Genomic DNA, 22,127 nt, shown 5'->3' with positions numbered 1-22,127 from the left:
CTGCAGAGTGGATGTTGGGTTTCTCCTCTTCCATTGGAGGCATCCAGGGATGTTTGACAGCCTTTCTGCTGTTGCCTAGCAACTCCTGCAGCATTGATTATGCATGCTAAGAAATAGCAGCTATTGTCTTTTTTTTCCTTCTCTAAGGAAGAGCTGACTTGGTTTGAAACCCAGAGTTTTGGATTCAGATTGACAGATGTCAGATTGCCGTAAATTATGGTGTTAATTCTCCCAAATGATTTAAGAACTTGGGATAAGATGGAAATGGTTCCAAGGCATTGTGGACTTTCAAGGATACACAGGAGCTGGAGCATTCTTCTCCCACTAGAGGTTTTGCTTGTTTGGGTTCAACTGGATTGCCCTTTTAAACATATATGTATGTATTTAAATATATATGTATATATGTATACATATATATGAGGACATTTGTTTTTTTTTTCAGTGAAATGGATTTGTCAGCCATTTCCTCCCATTTACACTGAATTAGAAATGAAGCTACCTATGGAAAGAATGAAAAGCAGAGAAATCAGTCTTTGATCAACCGAGTTCCTTTACCTTTAAGTTACTCAATTACCAAGGAAACGCTTCATTGAAGTTTCCCTGCATTAACTGTGGATGCATTAGCTATTTTTGGCTCCATGCTGCCTGCATTTCAATAGCTACAATTCTGACAACATTTCCTTGTGCTGTGTATGAAAGCAAGCTGATTTTAGTTGTGTTATAGATAGATAGACAGATTGATATTGATATATATGATATATATGTATATATATATATATATATGCTGTCTGTTTAGTAGGATTTATGGCCTCTCTTCCCTCATACCACTCACTCAGGTATGTTTCTGATAGAGAGAGAGAGAGAGAGAGAGAGAGAGAGAGAGAGAGAACTGAGACCCAGGGAAGTGAAATAACTATCCCAAGGTGTAATTTAAAGAAATTTATGATGCTTCTTTAACTTCTACCTTGACAAAATTTAAAATGGCAATATCTGAATTCAGCATTTTCTTTGGGATTCAACTTTTAAAGCTTACTTTTCATGTTTCTGAATTCCTTTTTGCCAAAAGAAGAAATAGAGGTATTTTTCTCCACTAAGGGTTTTGGAAAAGTTAACTGGTAACTCCTCAGCAAGAGACAGGTCCAAAGCAGGACCTAGCATGTTATTGCTGTTCCCCTGGTGGATGGCCTTCACTTAGTCCACTGGTCCAGACAACTGGATGAGAGCTCATCTGCCAGTTCTCAGCTCAAGTTGCTTCTTTAGATGACTTCCCTTTGCTTGTCCGTCCAACCACATCAGACCTCCATGTTATATGCCTTTAAAGGTATTTGCATTTGTTTTTTATGCATTTGTCAAGGTTTTCAAAGTATATATGTATGTGTGGGAGAGTTAATGAAGGACACTGAAAGTCTGTCTTCTCTTTTAGAATGGTATATTCTCCAGGGTGAGAGTCTTGCCTTTTAGTACAGCCTAATATGTGGTAACATGCAATAAAAGCTTGCTGAATGATTGAAGGGATGATGGATGATGGATGAATGGATGAACATGCTGATCATAGAAATAATAGTCTTTTAATAGGGTAAAAGAGTTGGCTATTGGCATTTCTAGGCAAGAAAATGATTTTATCAATAGTCATAGCTGAAAGAAATTATGAGGAGGATTATATTAAAATATTTTTAGTAAATAAGCAGTTGTACAAAGAAGCTACAATTTCATATATCAGGTTATGAGTACAATGCATTTTGATCAATGCCACCCCTTCCATCCTCCGACATTTCCTCCTCCCCCATTCCTGCCTTAAATTTTCATAGTTCAATTTTAATATGCTAGAAATATTTTTCTTTTTAAATTTATTTTTAGTGTAAAGGTGATGTACAGAGGGGTTACAGTTACAGAGGTAAGATAATGAGTACATTTCTTTTTTTTTTTTTTTTGTCGGTCGTGGGGCTTGAACTCTGGGCCTGAGTGCTGTCCCTCAGCTCTTCAGCTCAAGGCGAGCACTCTACCAATTGAGCTACAACGCTACTTCCGGTTTTCTGGTGGTTTATTGGAGATAGGAGTCTCACGGTCTCTCCTGCCCCGGCTGGCTTTGAACCGCGATCCTCAGATCTCAGCCTCCTGAGTAGCTAGGATTACAGGCATGAGCCACCAGCGCCGGGCTATGAGTATATTTCTTTTCCAATAATGTCACCTCTTCCCTCATTTTCCCCCAATTTTTCCCTCCTGAACCCCTCCCCCCCAAGTTGTATAGTTCATTTTCCACATAATGTCTAGTGAGTATCACTGCTGAATTAGTTTGCCCTTTATTCCATTATTTTATTTTATTTTCCTTTCTTTGTTTGGTGCTGGTCTTAGGTCTTGAGCTCAAGTCCTGGGCATTGTTCCTGGGCGTTTTTTGGTTTGGTTTTGTTTCTTGCTCAGGGCTAGTGCTCAACCACTAGAACCACAGCTCCACCTCCATTTTTTTTATGGTTAATTGGAGAAAGGAGTCTCACAGATTTTCCTGCCTGGGCTGGCTTTGAACAGTGATCCTGATATCTCAGCCTCCTGAGTAGCTAGGATTATAGGTGTGAGCCCTCGACACCCAGCTAAGTAAGAAATAATTTTTTTTTAATGATTGAGTAACTACATAGATATGGGTACTGATCATCTTTAGCTCAGTGTCCACATTTTGCCAATATGAAAACAGGAATCCAGACATCACTGACCCGTGCAAGGTCATATACCTCAAATGAGGTCATTTGCTGTCAGAACTGGGACTCCAAGTCAATCCAGTGTTCATTGTACACCACATTTTCACTTATTGAATTTTACATATGCTCTGGCAAACCAAATTGAGGAAATTCAACACAATGTCACTGATCGAATAATACAAAGAAGTATGTTAGTTATGCTTATTTGTATGCAAGGATGAGAAGCACTTTCATATTTTCCCAAGTAGAAATTTAATTCAAGGGAGTAAGTGGAAATAGGAAAAACTGATTCCTGAGGGAGAGTTTTGACCTCAGGGAAATGCCAGCAAAACCTCATAATCAGCTTTCCTGAAAAGAATAATATAATGTTTATTAGAAACTCAACTCAAATTAGTTTGAACACAAAAGAAAATTTATTAGCTCCTAGAAATCTACCTTACTTGAAATTCTAGCCACTCCTATCCTAGCTGTAGGCACTGTTGGATCTAGAGAATTAACAGTTCTCTATCTCTGTCTCTGTCTCTGTCTCTCTGTCTCTTTCTCGCTCTCTCCCACTTTCTCACTCTGCCTCTTTCTCTTTCTTGTTTATATTTTTATTGCTTGACTCTGTATCTTCTATATTGGCTTCATTCACAGAAAATTCTATCCACACTATGGAAAAGACTTTTATCTTGAAGCCATGCACCAGTGGCTCGTGTCTGTAATCCTAGTTAATCAGGAAGCTGAGATTATCAGGATTGCAGTTAGAGAGCCTGGGCATAGAAGTCCACAAGACTCTATCTCCAATATAACCAGCAAACAAGTAATGTTGGGGGGCTACAAAATTGGCTTAGTGGTAGAGTGCTTGCCTTGCATGTATAAGGCCCTGGGTTCGATTCCTTAGTACCACATAAGCAGAAAAAGCCAGAAGTGGTACTGTGGCTCAAGTGGTAGAGTGCTAGCCTAGAGCTAAAGAGCTCAGAGACAGTGAAGGCCAAGAGTTCAGGCCCCCGACTGGCAAAATAATAATAATAATAATAATAATAATGTTGGAGGATTTATTTAATTGGTCAATTATAGCAGGTTTAAGGCCCTGAGTTCAAACTATAGTTTCATCCATATATAAAGACATGCATACATACTAGACTTTCATCTTTGAAACCCAAAAGATAAAGAGCCTTATTTCCCAATCATTAGATAAAATTGCAAGATTTGAATTCTATTGGTTTGTGATGGGCTTCATCACTGTGCTCGATAGTCAGAAGACTGAAATATTCTGATTCCAGATCTGGGCTCCATGCCTACCTCTAGAAATGGAAGATTAGAACAGTTCTACTCAACACACATGGCCCAGATACAGGCAAGTATTAACTCCCTGCTAGAATATTCGAGATATCACAGACTATAGCATGGGGAAAGATATCTGACAGAAAAAAAGGAAAGATTTACCAACTCCCAAGCAACTGAAGGGTAGCTTGATCTTACTGTGTCTAGAATAGTTGGAATCTAAACGCTCATTTGGGATCTGAGATAGCCCTTGTGGTATCTCTTGTTTATTTTCTTGGCAGGAAACCCTAGGGATTATCCTCTGGGCTTCCCTGCTAATGCATTGCAGCTGTCTCTTGAGTCTGCTATTTTCCTAATATTTGGCTGTTCCTTCCACACCAACTACTGCTCACACTGTCTCTATGACTCACATTCTGATTTCTCAACAAGGGAAATACGGTGGCTCCAATTGTCCCAGTGGGTCATCTGTAACTTCATGCTGGGCCACCTGTCTTCAATCCAGTCATCCAAGGTGGTCATATGGTACTGAAGATTCCGCCATCAAGAAAATAACTATGCAGAAGGCACATATCTCAGACTATATATGAGACTGAAAAGGGAAGGGTATTCTCTCCAATTATAGAATAGTACAGAAAAAAAAATTCATACATGAGCAAATAACAAGAGTTCACTGTGTCTTCTGCTCTACCTCAGCAACTTTATTTCTAAGATGCTGGTTCTTTTCTTTCCTTCTTTCTCCCAAATGCAAATCAGCAACTCCAGTTCTTTTATCTAGATTCTTTCTAGAGTTCCTCCCTGTCCCTGTGCTTACTTTAAACTTTTCCATTTTACACCAACACATGAAATGCTTGTGTCTACAAAATGGAAATTGAAACAAAGAAGAGTGTATTTAGAAACATTTTAAATTCATCAATATTGCTCTAAAAGTAGTTTGTGTATTTAGCAGAGTGAATACTGTGAAAGCACTGATTATTGATTCTACCTTTACAAGGCTCTTGAAGCAAAATTGTAGAACATATAATGATATTTTGTGAAAAGACTTGATCATCTTTATTGTTCATGTATTGTTTAATAGATTTCTTTTGTTCTTTGAGTGTGGGTGCAGTATTCCCGTGTGTGTGTGTGTGTGTGTGTGTGTGTGTGTGTGTATGTGTGTGTGTGTGTGTGTGTGTGTGTGTGGTCCTTTCTTGTAGGATTCCCTCCCACACATGGATTAGTTAGGCCCCAATTATTAAGCTACTTCATTCATATTCCTTTCTCAGTAACTTCAACTTTTAACCTTTGATCATGGATCTGTTTTCTGTCTCATTTATCTCTTTGGTGAGCCCCTTTGCTGGTTTATCTCATTTTTTTTCTAGTAAACAAAACCCAAAATAGAATATTGATCACCAGGGTTGGAGTCTGTTCAGCTCAAGGAGAACTTTCCTGCATTAAACATAGCTTGAGGATGCGTTTCAGACCTTTGTATCTTTGGGACATATGTACTGAAATGATTGTACTCCTTTTAATTTACTTTAACATGATTGACTGACCCATAATCAAGTCAGTATCCTGGACTATAGGCATCTTCATTGTCTAATGAAACAGACAACTTCATGCCAATACATTTAAAACTTACAAAAATGTTTCAGTTGTCCACACTAGAGATCAACTGATTTTTTTCTTTCTACTCACAATTTCTCTAATACAATATTCATTAGAAATTAGTTTCCTGTTTTCCAAAGACTTAACATTTTTCTAGCATGCATCTTGATGTAATATGCAAGCTTAAGCCATCAATTTTATCCACCAAATTACTGCAAGTATTTTAAAGTGCATGAATTAGAACTTCCCTTCATGTTTCCCTTTGGGTGGTCGACTTGTTAGAGCTGAGCCCTAAGAGCCAGCACGGCTGTGAGCATAAAGATAGTAGCAATCAACACCCTGGCTATGAATCTTGTATTTGAGACTGTCACTTGGTACATAATTAAATTCCTTTCAAAGGCCAGTTACACACAATTAACTGAGTTGACATACACATGGTATTAACTTCCAGCACAGAGACAGAACCACTTTAGTGCCTTTGATTATTATCATCTTCATGCAATTTACTTAGTTTTTCTTTTTCTAGAGATGCTGGGATCTATTGCAAGTATATTGCATTATACTTGCTAAGATTTTATTCCTATCAAGTTATTTCTTTCTCCATGTTCATTAAAACATATTCTTCCAAAGTTCACTTGATGAACTGATAGATATTCCTTCTGCATTTGCTTTTAGGGAAGAAACTATCAGAAAGATTTTGACTCAGGTTTATTCTAAATGCTTGGTCAATCATTGCCTGTAACAACCCCATAAGAAAGATGTCTGCCTTAGTTCTATTTCAACTTTATATGTTAGAATAGTTTCCAACCTTTTCCAGACAGGTTTACCTATTCATAGCCTACAGAAGTGGCTTTTGTAAAATAGCCCTATCCAATAAAAAGATAATATGAACCATAAACCTAAGCCATATTTATAATATTGAATTTTCTAGTATGTATATTAAGAAAGTAAAAAGAAACAGATGAAACTTATTCATGTAGCTTATTTTGTTCAACATATCTATAACATCATTTCAAAATATTATTAATATAAAATATTAATGAGATTCTAATGATTTTTGTTCATATCCAGTTTCTAAAATCTGGTGTGTAATTTTCAACCGATGTACATCTTAGTTTGGAAAAATTCACATTTCAAGTGATAGTTAGTGACATGTGGCTGATGACAGGCATCTTAGAAAGTATGTACTTAGAAGGCATCAAGAGATATGAACCAAATGATCCTGCTCAGACAAACTCTGGCATATTAATCCTTTCTCAAACTCTCAGTTTGAGAGTTTATTCATTTCCAAATTTTAAACAATCTGCTCTAGACTGGCCATAGGAAGTTCTAATATCTTCTATATTTTGTCTTTCATATTAATGAAGAGATTCTGCTCCTAGGGTCTCTAATGCATGACATAAATTTAAGATCAGTGTAATAAAAAGACACAATTTATACTTTGAAAAGATTATCTTTTTTGTGATTTACAATATCCGATCACAGTGATATTTCAGATAAATCTTCTTGCCTCCTAACTAGCTTCCTATTTGCCTTAACACTTTTACTATTTTATTTCAGATGAATCCTGGTGTCTTTTTTTGCCTCTTCTTCCTTGTATTTCATCTTCATTATTTCTCATTTATGTGCTGACCTGTGTCTTATGTCACTCCAGTTTTCCAACTCTGAATGAATATCTTCTTAAAGTAGTACCTTGTTGTGTCTCTGAATGAGACTTCTCCTTGAAATACTTCTTCAAGAAAGGATGGCAGGTGTGAAGTATCAGGAATTGAACCTATGAGGTAGACAGTAGGAATAAGAAAATAGCAGTGCTCAGTGATTGGGCAAATATGCCTGTCAAAATGCAACTTGAGTGGAAGGAATTGTCAGGGAGGTAAGCTGACACCCATATTCATGGCCCCTGTTCATTGCCAAGGAACTCAGAAGCCAGCCAAGCTTCGTATAATTGAGTAAGGCGACAATCAGCCATGGTACTAAAACAGAGATGATATTTATAAATAAGGTTGATGGCAAGATTTTCCAACTTCTGATTGCTGTCTGGCTATGGTTCCACCCTTAGAAAAATTCTGTCCTTACTGTGCCAAATTCAGAAGATGATTTTGCCCAAGTTGTTACCACCATATTTTCTGAATCTCTTAAAATAGAATTGAATCATAATTTCACAAAGGGACCCAACATGCAAAAATGGATGGGCATACAGGATGAGGCCAGGCTTGTGAGATGCATTTGTCCCATGAATAGTAAAACTTCCCTTAAATCCAAAAATTTACTGAAGCACAACTTTTAACATTATACTAACTCAGAGTGGGCTCTTTTCCATTGTATTTTGCTTTGGGAACACGGAAATACTAAATTCTTGTTAACTTTTTCAGGTCAGTACACCCAGAAAGAAATTCTTTCCTCCCTCACATTCCTTCCGCCTGCTCTTCCTCTTTCTCTATCTTCCTCCCTCTATTCTTTATGTGACTCTCTCTCTTTGTTTCTCTGTACATCTTCTTCTCTCCCCATCTCTGTTTCTCTCTGTCTCTTCCTTTTTCTGTCTCTCTCAGGCAGAGAGAGAGAGAGAAGAGAGAGAGAGAGGTGAGAATCTAGCATTCTTGAACCAATATTCCATAGTTAAAACTTGAGTGCAAAGATGGTATGCAGAATTTGTTCATGCCTGTAATAATGACCTAAAATGATTAGCACGTTTTCCACAGGAAATAAAAGCAAAGTTAAAGACAAGGCTTTAAAACAAAGACTGTACTGCAAATCCAGTACATCTCTCCATAGAGATAGGATCTCTGGGGAAAAAAATGTGAGCCAAGGGCTGGACTCCATGTACAAATTGATACTTCCTGGAACTTAGACTGATACCCAGGGAGAGGTGGAAGCTCCCCAGAGGCACCCCCTATGCCTAGGATTGATCCTTGTGATTATCCATGCATCTTTTGTCCTCTCTGGACCCTTTTGTGAGCAAACATAATATAGGAAATCTTGTTTCAAATTCAAATCACACAGTAAAAACCCCGAGAGGCATCCCAACTTGTAGTGCCACCTACCATCCTTCTAGGGTCCCTAGAAAAGTGTAAAATATTTCTGCTCTCCTTCTATAATGGAGAAAAGCAGAATTGGAGCTTGATTGGATACAATCAGGATTTAAACCTGAATCAATCTGTGTGTGTGTGTGTGTGTGTGTGTGTGTGTGTGTGTGTGTGTGTGTATTCCAGTCCTGGGGCTTGAACTCAGGGCCTGACGCTATTCCTGAGCCTCTTTTGCTCAAGACTAGCACTCTACCACTTGAGCCAGAGCTCCACTTCTGGCTTTTTTGTTGGTTAATTTGGAGATGAATCTCACAAGCTTTCCTGTTGGGCTGGATTCGAATCTCAATCCTCATATCTCAGCCTCCCTAGTAGCTAGAATTACAAGCATGAGCCACAGGTGCCTGATCTGAACCTAAGTCTTTTAATTCTAAGTTAGAATTCCTTCCACTTGGGTGAGAATTTGTATTTTAACTACCAGAAGAACAGATCAGAGGCCATTTGTCCAGGAGAAAGTGTTTTTCCCAGCCCTCTCAGCCTTCTTGGAAGCAGATTCATCAACTTACTTTCTCTCCCTGGTCCTTCTCTCATTTCCATTCCTTACGTGGGTCCAGATGATCATTCACTTTTCCTTACTTTCCCACTCTGTTACCTAAGCTTTTCCCAGACCTTGTATGGCAGGTTTCTTTAGGTGCTTGGCACTGGAAGAAGCAGCAAAAGATACAATTGAACAGGATATGATTCCATTAGCAAAGATAGTAGTGGACACACACACACACACACACACACACACACACACACACACACACACACAGGCACACATCCCAAACCACAATGCAAGTGTGAACAATACTATGAGGTATGGTATTTCTCCATGAGTTCTCCATCCTGGAAGTTAACAGCTTCCATCTCCTACTATTCCATCTCATTGCTTCTCCTGCTATTTTGCCACTGAAAGGTTTAGCAAAACAATACAGTGGGGGAACAAATATGAAAACAACCAAAGACATACTCATGCAAAAAAACAAATCTAACAAAAATTGTATAGATGAGCATCTAGAAGTTTAGTCTGGCTCTAATACAACTAAAGCCAGGAGACAGAGAACGGGACATGCTCGTCGACTTCACATCCAGGAGAGCAGAGACCCAGACTCAAGTAGTTAGCTACTGTCCATTTTGTTGTTATTAAATGAACAAATGTGCTGTTTCCATGGCAATGGCTATCAAAGCTTTATGGCCTCTCAGAGCACGTGAGGATCTAAATCCGCTCATTTTTCAAACACAGCCAGTGATGCTTGTAGAGATACTTCTGAGAACCCACCTGCTAAAGTGAGAATGGTAAATGGCAATTCTAGAATTTGGCTTAAGGAGCCACTGTCTCTGGCCTAATGAAAATGGCAACTACAACTCTCTCTTTCGGTTAAGTTAACTCTGAAGAGAGAACTTTACATCTTACTAAAGATAGTTAAGAAGAATGCTAGATTCTGAAGAACAAGAAAGAAAGAAATAAAATAGTAGCTGGAGACTGAGTACTGATGGCTGTCCTTTATAATCTTAACTAGGCAGGAGGCTAAGATCTGAGGATCACAGTTCAAAGCCAGCCCAAGCTAGAAAATTTCTGAGATGTTTTTCTCCAATTAGCCAGCAAAAAGCCACAAGTACAGTTGTATCCCAAGTATCGAGTGATAGACTGACTGCCAGCCTTGAGCAAAAAATCTAAGAGACTGTAGCCAGGCACTGAGTTCAAACCCTAGTATCAACACACACACACACACACACACACACACGTGGTGTTCTGTAACCTTGCTCTACCTCACTCATATGACTTCTTATGTCTGATATGAGGCTGATCCTGCATCTTCATTAACATTTTCTTATGTAGAAAGTGGCCCTTATGTTAATTTGCCTTTTAATCTCATCTTGTGATGGATTTGGTGATAAACTACCCAACACCTTGACCTCAGGAATGAAGGACTTTCTCCATCAGTTGATGGAAAAGTTCTAACATAAAGCTAGTTCTAAGCTGTCTGCCCACTAAAGAGATTCAACAATTCTAATCAAGATGATACTTGCCTTTATAAGTGGCCCCTATCCACTGCCTGATTTATAAAGGTATCTCCCCACTGGCTCACCTCAGGACAGCTCTGCAGTAGGTTCATCCTGTGAAACGGATGAAGCTTCTGTTGAGAAGGCAGCAGCTCAACATTTCCCTCTGCCAAGTCTTTACAATAGGCTGTAATAAATCCCTTACCTGTTTATCCCTCTCTCAGATCTGCTCCTAAGTGGATGTGCACATCCCTGTCTATAGGAGATCTGGGTTGAGAACAATCCCACAGGGAGAGCAGAGTTAAAGCAGCTCCCTGGGAATGACCATGTGGACTTGGCAGGGTTCTTAGATATTGGACAGTGTTGGATTTTACAGTCACTACAAATGATAGAGGATGATCATGCCTCCATTCTGTTACAGCACAAAACTATAGTGAATGTTGAGTGTTTATATCTGAAATATAACCTTGATAACAACTACTGCAGTCTCTTTGGAGAAGCGATTCACACCCTTGCATGCCATGTCCATCAGGAGTCGTCCCTGATAGACATTTCCCTCATCCTTGACTTTCTATGGGAAGAAATGATTCCCTCTTCTGCTTTCAGTATTTCATATCCATTGCCTTTATCATTCATTCACAAATATCTACTGAATAAAAATCAACATGTATTCTGTGTTGTAACTAGTACTGGTCCTGCAAAGGTAAAAAGAGCTTGTAATCTGTGCCAGAGATAAGCAAATCAGCAAAGTTAGAATGCATTTAGTGGTATGATAGAGATGACTATGAGGTACATCTAGGTGGGTCATCCAACCTAGTCCAGGGGACACAGGGAATTTGAACACAATGATGCTTGGCCAGATACCACTTCTCAGAGATGTGATGGTTTAGCTGAATGTTGGAATATTGGTAGATGTTAGCAAGGTATATTGGTTTTTTAATAGCTTTTCCAACAAATTATTAGAAACTTAGTGACTTAAAACACAATTTTGGTGGTCCCAAACCAGTTTTACTAAGAAAAGTCAAAATGTCATCATGTGCAGGTCCTTCTGGAAGTTCTGAGGTAGAATCCATTTCTGTGTCTTTTCTAGCCACCAGCATCCCTTAGTTCATGGGCCTTTCCTCTGTCTTCAAAGCCAGCAGTGTAATATCTTCCTCACTGCTCTAAACTTCTTTTTCTGTCCTCACATCCTTTTGTTATTACAAGGACTCTTGTTTAACACTGGGATCCCAGGGACAATCAAGTTTATAAAAGGTTTTATAAGCAGAGATGAGTGGATGAGCTTCAAGAAGGAACAGAAACCATGGAAATCATTTGATTCCGACCATGAGTGAAAAGCACAGACTGTAAAACAAGCTTGTGTGTCTAATTTGATGAGAACACACCCATAAATGTGTTTTATAAACTGCAAAGCTCTGTATTCCCACCAGGATTGCTACTCAGTTATTAATGCAAATACTAATTCCTCAGGAATTAGGCTGTTCTCAATCTTTTGTATAACGAATGAGATAAATATCCTTCCTTCTAGAATTCTTAGGACCACTGATGGATTGGTGAAGCAACCTTCTCTTTGTCAGTCATGGATCTTGAACTCAGGGCCTGAGAGCTATCCCTGAGCTATTTGTCTCAAGGCTAGAGCTCTACCATTTTGAGCCACAGCTCCACTTCCAGCTTGTTGTTGTTGTTGTGTTGTTTTATGTGGATGTTTAATTGGAGATAAGAGTCTCATGGACTTTCCTGCTTGGTCTGGCTTTAAACTGTGATCCTTAGATCTCACCCTCCTGTGCTGTAGCTAATGCTGGCATTGCAAAGGTAGAAAGAGTTTGTAATCTATGCCAGAGATAAGCAAATCGGCAAAGTTAGAATGGATTGCAGTTAGTAGTATGATAGAGATGACTATGAGGTGCATCTAGGTGGGTCATCCAACCTAATCCAGGGGATACAGGGAATATGAAAACAATGATGCTTGGTCAGGTACCACTTCCCAGAGATGTGTCATGAGCCACTAACACCAAGCTTGAAACCTTCTCTCTGATGTCTTCAGTTTAACAGGTGTTGGTTTCCTCCCTCTGTTCTTCTCCTCCCCAGACACTGAAGGATGCCAGTGACAACGCACGCAAGGACTTCCACCGCGAGGCTGAGCTGCTTACCAATCTCCAGCATGAGCATATTGTCAAGTTCTATGGTGTCTGTGTGGAGGGTGACCCACTCATCATGGTCTTCGAGTATATGAAGCATGGAGACCTCAACAAATTCCTTAGGTACACACAGGAAAGGGTGAAGGGAAGCTGGTTTGAAGAGAAAACAAGACGTCCCAAATCAGACCACACAAAAGCCAGTTCCTGGGAAGGGCAAAAGGCCCACTGGATGTTTCTTTGGAACTGTCTTTCCTGATAATTGCAGTAACATATGCTAAAGAAGGTAACAGAGATGAGGGAAGGCCATGACACTGCTTTTATCTTCCTTATCTGATCACTCTACATAAAGTGATGCTAATGATTCAATCTGAATTACTGGGACATTTTTATATTGTGTGACATACCTTGGAAAGGGGCCTTAGAAGGTCTGTAGGAGTTTGTCAGGTGAATATGAGAAGAATATGTTCAAAGACAAAAAAACTGTAAGAGCTCAGGTACCAAAGTCTAGAATCTAAAGTTGCCAGACTATGTAATGAATCAGAAACAAGGTAGTAGATAAATAGCTAAAGAGGTCAAGACTGCTAGAATGTCATTTAGACTTTATTCTAAGGACAATCTAGTAATTCAGAAGTCCTACAGTGGTAAGAACAGAACACAAAGAGCAAAATCATCTGTAGAAAGTGTCTGATACTCCAAGGTCATGCAAAGATGAACAGCTTCAACATAGTGGCTTTCATAGTAGGCAGGATCTCTAGAAGAAAGCAAAGAAGAAAAAAGTGATAGATGCAAAATCGAGTCATGACTTATTGATTTATCTGTTTATTTACTTTTATGCCATTGCTGGGGTTTGGGCCCAGGCCCTGGGCACTGTCCTTTAGCTTTTTCATTTGAGGCAAGATGCTCTACCACTTAAGCTATACCACTACTCTGAACTTTTTGGTGGTTAATTGGAGACAAAAATTCTCATGGACTTTTCTACCCAGGCTAGCTTGAACTGCAATCTTCTGATCTCTGCCTCCTGAACAGCTAGGATTAGAGGTGTGAGCTACTGCACCTCGTTTTCCATTGGATTATTAAATGAAAATAGCATAACCTGCATTTCTAGCATTGGACTGAATGTGTCTTAGTTCAGTGGTGGCTGAGGTGATGAAAGAAGAGAGACAACTTAGAGTGAGATAACCCTTGAGGGAAGATAAAGTTGCTTTGGAAAGGCTGGTCTCCAGCAGGGATGAAGTTGAATCTCAGCTCATGTGAACTCAGGGCCAACAGATCAGGGTACCCAAGCAGGCAGGGCGAGAAAGGGATGGCACCAGAGTCAGCTTAGAAGGCTCTTAGAATAAGAGCACACAGTAAGTGTTCAGAAAATAGCAGCTAGGATTCCTCAGGTGAAGTCTACTGGTGACCAGGTGATTTCACAAAAAGATGCGAGGACAACCGAGTTGTCTCAATTCAGGATGGTGGTGAACATTCTGAATGTGTCCATTCTAGGGAAAGAAACAGAGCCCTGAGATTGATACAAAGGAAATCAAGTCATGTCTTTATTTGCATTAGACAGGGCACAAGTGGGAGTGGTACACGTAAGATCAAGAACTAAAGAGTCAGAGCTCCAAGTAGTGGTAGGCAGGAGACATGGGCTCCCCTGAAGGGCGCCTGGATTCTCCATGGTTGACTGCATAGGCTACATGTATCTCCTAGGTGGGTCTCTATCCTAGAGGGCACTCAGTGACCTACTTTGACTTTGAGCTTCTCTAAATCAAGCCTGGTGCAGATACGCTGTTTTCTTTCCAATTTGGCTGTTTCTCAACTCTGAAAGCTTAGCCAGTGTGCGTCATGTGGTAACTTGGTAGAGAGTATAACTTAGGGGAAATGGGAAAGATACCAGAGGCAGACTGACCACCTTCCTTCATGAGCTTCTGTTTTCTGGCCTATGCATGGGGCTCTAGAGACATCTCAGGAACAAATCTGAGGACTGTTGCAAGAGGAGAGAGCCAGCAACTGCTGCCCCCATTATCCTTCATCTTAGCCACATTCTCCTATATCTTGGCTCAAAGATCCAAACTTCTGTAGAGTGGAAACTTCGGTGTGAGGCCCATACACAGGCCTCTCTGTCCTCCTCCTCTGTATCTCTTGAGTACTACAGAGAGAGCTATGTACAGAAGTCAGCCCCAGATAGCTTCACACGTTGCTGGAAAGATTCAGACATGATGCCACTTAAGTAATGAGTCAGTCTCAGTGAGACTAGAAGAATGAGGAGGGGTGTGCACTGCTGCTTTTAAAAATGTCATCATGTGGTTGGTGCTGTCTGAATCATTTTACTGTCTCTATTCTTGTGGATGTGCATACTATTTGGTTTCCCTTGCTTGGGATAGGTCTCTATTCTCTGCTTTTCCTATGATCAGATGTGTGAGAAGATTGTGGGTAAGATCAGGACTATACAGCCAATTCAGGGTATTGAGAAATAATTGTAATGCATTGTCCTTCAGCAACATTTTTTTTCTCCCATAAGATTGTTGATCTAATTAAATAGCATGAGAGAAGCAACTCCTCATTTTCAGCAAAGCTTTTATTATAAGTGATAAGACAGCTTTTATACTTTGTCTTGTCATATCTACTCATTTTTTAAAAATATAATTTATTGTTCTTATGAAGATGATGTACGGAGAGGCTGCCATTTCAAAGGTCATGTTGTGAATACATTTCTTTTTGGAGACCATGTTACACCTTCATTTTGGACAATGTTCCCCCTCCCTGTCTCTGCCTGCAAGTTGCATAGTTCATTTTCCTCATAGTGTCTACTAAGATCTACTCATTTTTTGACTGTTTGTTTGCTTATTTGTTTTCTTTACGGTACTGAGGTTTTAACTCAGGTCCTTGCCCTTGCCAGTCAGGCACTCTGATTTACCACTCGAGCCATTCTCCCAGCCTTGTCTTGTAAGATGTAATATGACAAGAGAAAAAGAAGTTAAATTTGGTTGAAGCCTAGCTGACCTTAGGAGAAACATATCCACCACTCAGATTAGTTGTCTTATCCAAAATGTTTTCCAAAAACTGTAGCACAATTAATCCAAATATCTTCACCTAGATGCAATTAAATGCTTTCGTGTGCTCAGATAGTGTGTGTGTGTGTGTGTGTGTGTGTGTGCGTGCGTGCGTGTGTGTGTGTGTGTGTGTGTGTGTATCTAAAGAAAAAGAGACAAACAGACAGAGATACGGAGAAATAAGGCTAACAGAAAGAGACAAGAGAGACAGAAAAACAGACAGACAGACAGAAAAAGAGAGACAGAGAACCTGAGCTTCAACTTGATGATGCTTTCAATTTTTTAGCTGCCAGCCACTCCCCAGCCTCCTTTCTGCCTTCTGAAGGAACAGGAGCTCAGTTCCTACTTGGCGTCCTGCACAGGGTGTGGGGCAATTGGAAACTTGCCCTGCTTTTTATTTTAGAACCTACTAAGCTCTGGAAGCAAGATGTTTGCCATGCCAAAAATCAGATTCCCAGGTGCAATAATGCATTGCAAGGACAAGCTGTCCTCTCTCTGGAAGGAGACCTAGCACGGAGCTGCCAGAAAAGGTCCCCAAGGGCTGGGAAGGTGGCTCAGTAGTAGAGCGCTTGCCTTGCATGCTCGAGGCCCTGGGTTCGATTCCTCAGCACCACATAAGCAAAAAGAAAAAACCCAGAAGTGGCGCTGTGGTTCAAGTGGTAGAGCACTAGTCTTGAGCTGAAGAGCTGAGGGACAGTGCCCAAGCCCAGAGTTCAGGCCCCATGACCGGACCCCCCCCCCAAAAAAAGAAAAGGTCCCCAAGTGTCCGTGGCACTGTCTGATAAAGACAGATGTCTTTTTTTCATCTCCCTTTAAGTTTTTTAATTCCTCCAAAAGCATATACTGTACCCAGCATGGTCAGGACTTATTCTAAGTGGAACAGGAATTGAGGGAGGAAGGAAACAATTCACAAATTTTCCTCTTAAAATGACTCTAGAGTTTCCTTTAAATGAGGGGAGAGGCACACAAGTATTTTTGTGACATTATCAGCTGACGTTTGAGTATTTCTAAGCACTTTACATACTTTAACTTGCATAAACATAATAAACAGTTCTTGCCATCATTCCCACACTGGAGTTACATTGAGTCACACAGAAAGTGACCAAGCTGGGACGCAATCCATCAGCCACTGACTGCAAAGCCCACCTTCTGTCTATTTAACAACTCCGCAAGCCGACTTGTTGTTAAACAAGGAGACAGTGAACAGGTACAGGGGTGCAAGTGGAAAAGAGAAGTAACTTCTAAAACCCAGTACAGTAGTTAACTATGGCTAACAACAACTATACATTTCAGAATCGCTAGTAGAGAAGATTGTGAATGTTCTCAACACAAAGAAATAATGACTTGTTTTCTTAAAAAAAAAAAAGATAGATATTTCAGGATGCTGGTGGCTCATATCTGTATCCTAGCTACTCAGGAGGCTGAGCTCTGAGAATTGTGGTTCAAAGCCAGCTGGAAGAAGATGACCATGAGATTATTATCTCCAATTAACCGCCAAAAATCTGAAAGTGGATCTGTGGCTCAAGTATTAGAATGCCAACCTTGAGTAAAGTAGCTCAGGGACAGCACTAGTATTGACACAATGGGGATAGATCGATCGATAGATAGATAGATAGATAGATAGATAGATAGATAGATAGATAGATAGATAGATAGATAGATAGATAGATAGATAGGTAGATAGATAGATAGATAGATAGATAGATAGATAGATAGATAGATAGATAGATAGATAGATAGATAGATAGATAGATAGATAGATAGATAGATAGACAGACAAACTTCCCTGATCTACTCATTACCTACCATAGACATATATTGGTCACATATTGAGCACATCAGATCCCATGAAAACATACAATTATTATGCACCAACTATTTTTAATTTAAAATTTCTTCAAGTAACTCATTTTATTTAAAAAAAAAACCAGAAGGGAAATAGTAAGCTATAGAAATCCAGAGTCAGTGTAGAGTGATGAATTTGAAGCTACCACTGACACTGGAGACATGATCAATAAGGTTGAGTAGCCTTCACTCTTCCCCAGAACTTGCTGCTTTCTGTGCTGATAATGTACTGTCAGCCCTTAAAGAATGTTCTGCAAGAAGACCATCACAATTTTTATTTCCAAGGCCTGCAGGAGAAACTGAGCCTGAGATACGATGAATAACATAGTAGCAGAGGCTACCATGCCCTTTTGAGATTCCTCATAAAACCTTATTCAGAATTCACTTGACTTCCTTTCGTGAGGCTTCTGCTCCTGAGAGGCCTCCTCTCATCTAAGCATGGTGTTATGAAGTACATTGGGCATCAGAGGGTCACCCACTTTCTGGTGTCTACAGAGTACAAGGCTGGAGGTAGGCTCATGTCCAGTGGTGACTTTTCCCCCTAACTTCAGACTTTCCCACCCTGGAGTCTTTGCTTCTAACAGATACTTAGACTAATCCAGGTTTCTGAGGTTTATCCAACACTTATTCACTTTTTGAACTAAATATATGCCTTTTGCATTGGCCCAGATTCTCTGGTCCTCATTTCAGATCTTCCCTTAGTGTTTGTGTATTTTGGGGTCCTTGTCTTGGTGCTCAGGTCTCCGTAGAGTTAAGGAATGAAGTGAAAGCAAACTTGTTCCCCCAAAGGAGATGGCTTCAGGAACATTTAGCTTGGTGGGAAGAGCCAGCCCTTGGATATTTTGGAAAGGAAAACTTGTGTTATTTTCTCTCCATCCTTTTAAAGAGATCTTTTACCTCTGGTTTCCCTAGAAAAGGCCAGTAGGCACTGTACAAACAATCTCAATCCTCCCTCAAATCAGTGCCCTTAGAAAGATGCAGTGACCACCCCCATTTATAAGAAAAGATCTGCCATTTATCTGCAGCCAGACAGCAGACAAATCACATCAGTCATAACACAAAAGTTATGGTAGGATTGGATTAAAATTCAGCTCTGTCACTTGGAGCTTTGGTTCTACTACACATATTACCTGTAGGGACTTTTATTTTCCCCTGGGGCTTGAACTCAGACCCTTGCTAAGCTTTTTTTTTTCAACTCAATGTTGGCACTCTACCATTTGAGCCATATCTACATTGACAGCTTTTTTGCTGTTTGGATTGGAAGAAAGAATCTCAAGGACTTTCCTACCAGAGCTAGCTTCAAATTGTAATCCTCAAATCTTAGCCTCCTATATAGCTAGGATTACAGATGTGAGCCACTGGAACCCAGCAAGGAGGGATTTTGAGCTGAGGAAAGCTTAAAGCATTTCCTTACTACAGTTCCTCAAGAGGCACTTGGGGGCTGGGGTTTGAGAAGGGGTGAAAAGTTTGAGGACTTATCTTATATAAAAAAATAGGATGGTCTTCCCTAGGGAATGGTTAAATCCAGCTATTTAAGACAGAAAGGAGCTAAGAGATCACCCAGAAAAGCTCCTTTTGTGTTTCTAACAAGGAAATTGCAGATTATAGAGATGCTAGAAGAGTTCCTAAGATCTATCCTGGCTGGACTCAGAGTCTCCCGAACCCTTCTCCCAGTGCTTGTTTACAAGAATGCAAGATGAAAAGCTTGAAGATAGCATGTTTTGGAAATCAAAGGCAGGGAGGATCTCTGTGGACCAGAGCCATGATTAAAGAGGTTATACTGGTGGGAGGGGAGTGAGGGGCAAGGCAAAATGTTTTAACATGATTTGAGGATGATTCTAGCTTATATTTTCAAATACTCATACCGTGCCAGAACCCAACAGTGGAAACCATTCACTTTAAAACTTAAATTCTCTCTATTTCTTTCAAGTGTTTCAAAGTGCATTGAAGGAGGCTTTCCCCTTCTTAATCTCCCTTTTTGAGGAAGCAGCCTTTTGTCCAGATCTCGGCAAAGCCCAACAGCAAGCCTGGCCTTCATTTCTTGCCCTGCAGCGACCCCTCAGGCCATGAGGGGCACTAACTACTATTGTGGTGGCTCAGTGCAGAAATTCCTCTTGTGGGAACTGCCATTGCTGATGGCAGCATCCTAAGACAGAGGAAGATCTTCCCCTATCTGGAGCACATAATGTTCTTAGTATGCCTTAAGTCTGACTTAGCCAAGAGTATAAGAGAAGAAAATGAAGATTAAAAAAAAAACGTAGTCCACCCTTCCAATGTACAAAGAATAAACTTTCTCCAGCAAAAGAATGGATGAATTATATTGAGTAGAGCTGTCCTAGGTGATGGACAGTCCACAGGAACAGAGATACAGGAGCAACAGAAATGATACCAGATGTCCAGGCTGGAAATACCCTGGATCGTTGCTCAACTGGGTGTGAGGGAGTCAAGGGCAGCTTGAAAACTATGTGTGGCCACAGGTCAGGGAGATAGAAGGAGGCCTTGTGGGGAGCCCCACAAGGGAGCTATGACCAGACATCTAGGAAAGCCAATCTCTCCTCATGTGCTTGTTTTACTTTAGCTACCTGCTACTTATCAGTATCAAGGGCTCTGGTCAGTGCCTTAACCTTAGGAAAGTTCTAGAGCTCCCAGTATGTAAGCCTGTCAGTTTAATGGAACATGTGGCAGTTCCCAGTTCAGGTACTCCCACATACCCCTGAGAATTCCACATGCTCAGGTGCTCTTGCAGATTTAAGAGTAAACATAGGCCCAGAATTGGTGGTTCACGCCTATAATCTTAGCTGCACAGGAGGCTGAGATCTGAGGATCACAGTTTGAAGCCAGCCTGGGCAGGAACACCCATGAGACTTTTATTACCAAGCTGGAAGTAGAGCTGTGGCTCAAGTGGCAGAGTGCCAGCCTTGAACACCAAAGCTCAAGGACAGTTTCCAGGTGCCTCGAACTGACCCAAAGCAAAATTTATTTGAAAGAGGGGAAACTGAATAAAGAAAAAAGACATGGTTTTCTCTTTATGTTGGTATGGTGGGGGCAAAGGACCCTCTAGTCAAAGAGCTGAGCCTGCAACTGTCATCCTCTTTGCCCTCTCACAGGGCACATGGTCCTGATGCTGTGCTGATGGCCGAGGGCAACCCACCCACGGAGCTGACACAGTCACAGATGCTGCATATCGCCCAGCAGATCGCTGCAGGTATGGTCTACCTGGCGTCCCAGCATTTCGTGCACCGAGACCTAGCAACCCGGAACTGCCTGGTCGGAGAGAACCTACTGGTGAAAATTGGGGACTTTGGGATGTCCCGGGACGTGTACAGCACAGACTACTACAGGGTGAGTAGCTGTTCCAGTGAGGGAGAGCCTTTCTCTCCTCAGACTCATTTGTTTGGGATAATGTCACAAATGATCACAGACTAGGGGAGTTCACTGAAATTTATTTCTCAAAGATCTGGAGACTGGACATCCAAGATCAAGGCGATAGTGGGGTTCATTACTTCTAAGTCCTCTCTTTGCTTTGCTTCTCTGATTATTTTCATATATCTATGAACTCCCGATTTCTCTGTATCTCACTGTCCTTTTCTTGTTAAGACAGATTGGACTAGAGCTCACTCTCATGGGCTAATTTTCATCTACAGTTCGCTTTTCAGATGTAGTTGCCTTCTGGGTCTAGGGGAAAGTATTCAATGTATAAATTTTAAGGGAACATGGTTCTCATGACATCCTTCCTGCCTTTTTCATAACTCTCTTGACATGATGTGTGACATCTCTAAGAGAAAAATTCATCAGCATGAGAATTTTCAGAGGAGCCCAAGAGTTCTGGAGGACTTCTGGAGGGGTAGTGGTAATGAGGTGATAGGATTTGTGGGGCTTACACTAGGCTCTGTGAAATTATACTTCAGGGCTTTGAAGACTGGGAAAAGATGAACTTGTTCGCATACATGATACTCCTTTAGACCTGGGAGGTTCAAGGTAGAGCCATTTTGCCTGGAAATGTTGTGGCATTTACCTGGATGGAATGTGGCTGAATCTACTTCTGCCTGCTCCACCTGCCTGCCTGCTGGTCCCTAGCTTAAAATCATGGAAGATGAGGTTACAGTCAGTGATTCAAATCCACTATTACTTAGAATTTGTCCTCTGGGTAAATGGAATTTGTTCATTTACATCTTAGAATTTAGAGATAGAGAAAGAAGACATTTCTGGAAACTTTGAAGTTCAGATAATTAGTATGAAGGTTTGGGGTATTTGTCTTTTTTATTTTTTTTTTTTGCTACCTCAGATTCTCTATTTGATGTTCTTATTTGAGCAGCTTGACTTTCAAGGGAAGAAGAAGGAAATAGAGGAGAAAGAAACACCATCAGGATGTTTATTCTCAAAGTGGATAAGACCTGCACATTGACTTCCTTTCTTAATAGAGTAAGGCTGGTGAAGTCTGTGCTTCTGCTGTCCTTTGCTTTTCTCAGAATTGCTTATTCTTGAGAAAGCACCTCCTCA

At 40.5% G+C, this 22,127-nt stretch overlaps 1 protein-coding gene across 3 annotated transcripts in view; it reads left to right on the top strand.

The window, feature by feature from the left end:
* Ntrk2 (neurotrophic receptor tyrosine kinase 2) overlaps window positions 1–22,127 on the top strand; it is a 371,115-nt gene that overhangs the window by 278,627 nt on the left and 70,361 nt on the right. For all 3 annotated transcript variants that reach the window (XM_042696232.1, XM_042696230.1, XM_042696231.1), the window contains 2 exons: window positions 12,695–12,867; window positions 20,735–20,969. In XM_042696232.1, coding sequence (XP_042552166.1) covers window positions 12,695–12,867; window positions 20,735–20,969 — 408 coding nt within the window. The remainder of the gene's footprint in view (window positions 1–12,694; window positions 12,868–20,734; window positions 20,970–22,127) is intronic.

The sequence above is a fragment of the Dipodomys spectabilis genome, unplaced genomic scaffold, assembly GCF_019054845.1.
Source record: "Dipodomys spectabilis isolate Male_0828 unplaced genomic scaffold, ASM1905484v1 ptg000204l, whole genome shotgun sequence".
In the NCBI taxonomy this organism is placed as follows: Eukaryota; Metazoa; Chordata; class Mammalia; order Rodentia; family Heteromyidae; genus Dipodomys; species Dipodomys spectabilis.
Note: the sequence above shows the minus strand (reverse complement) of the source record. Positions and strands in the feature narration are given on the sequence as shown.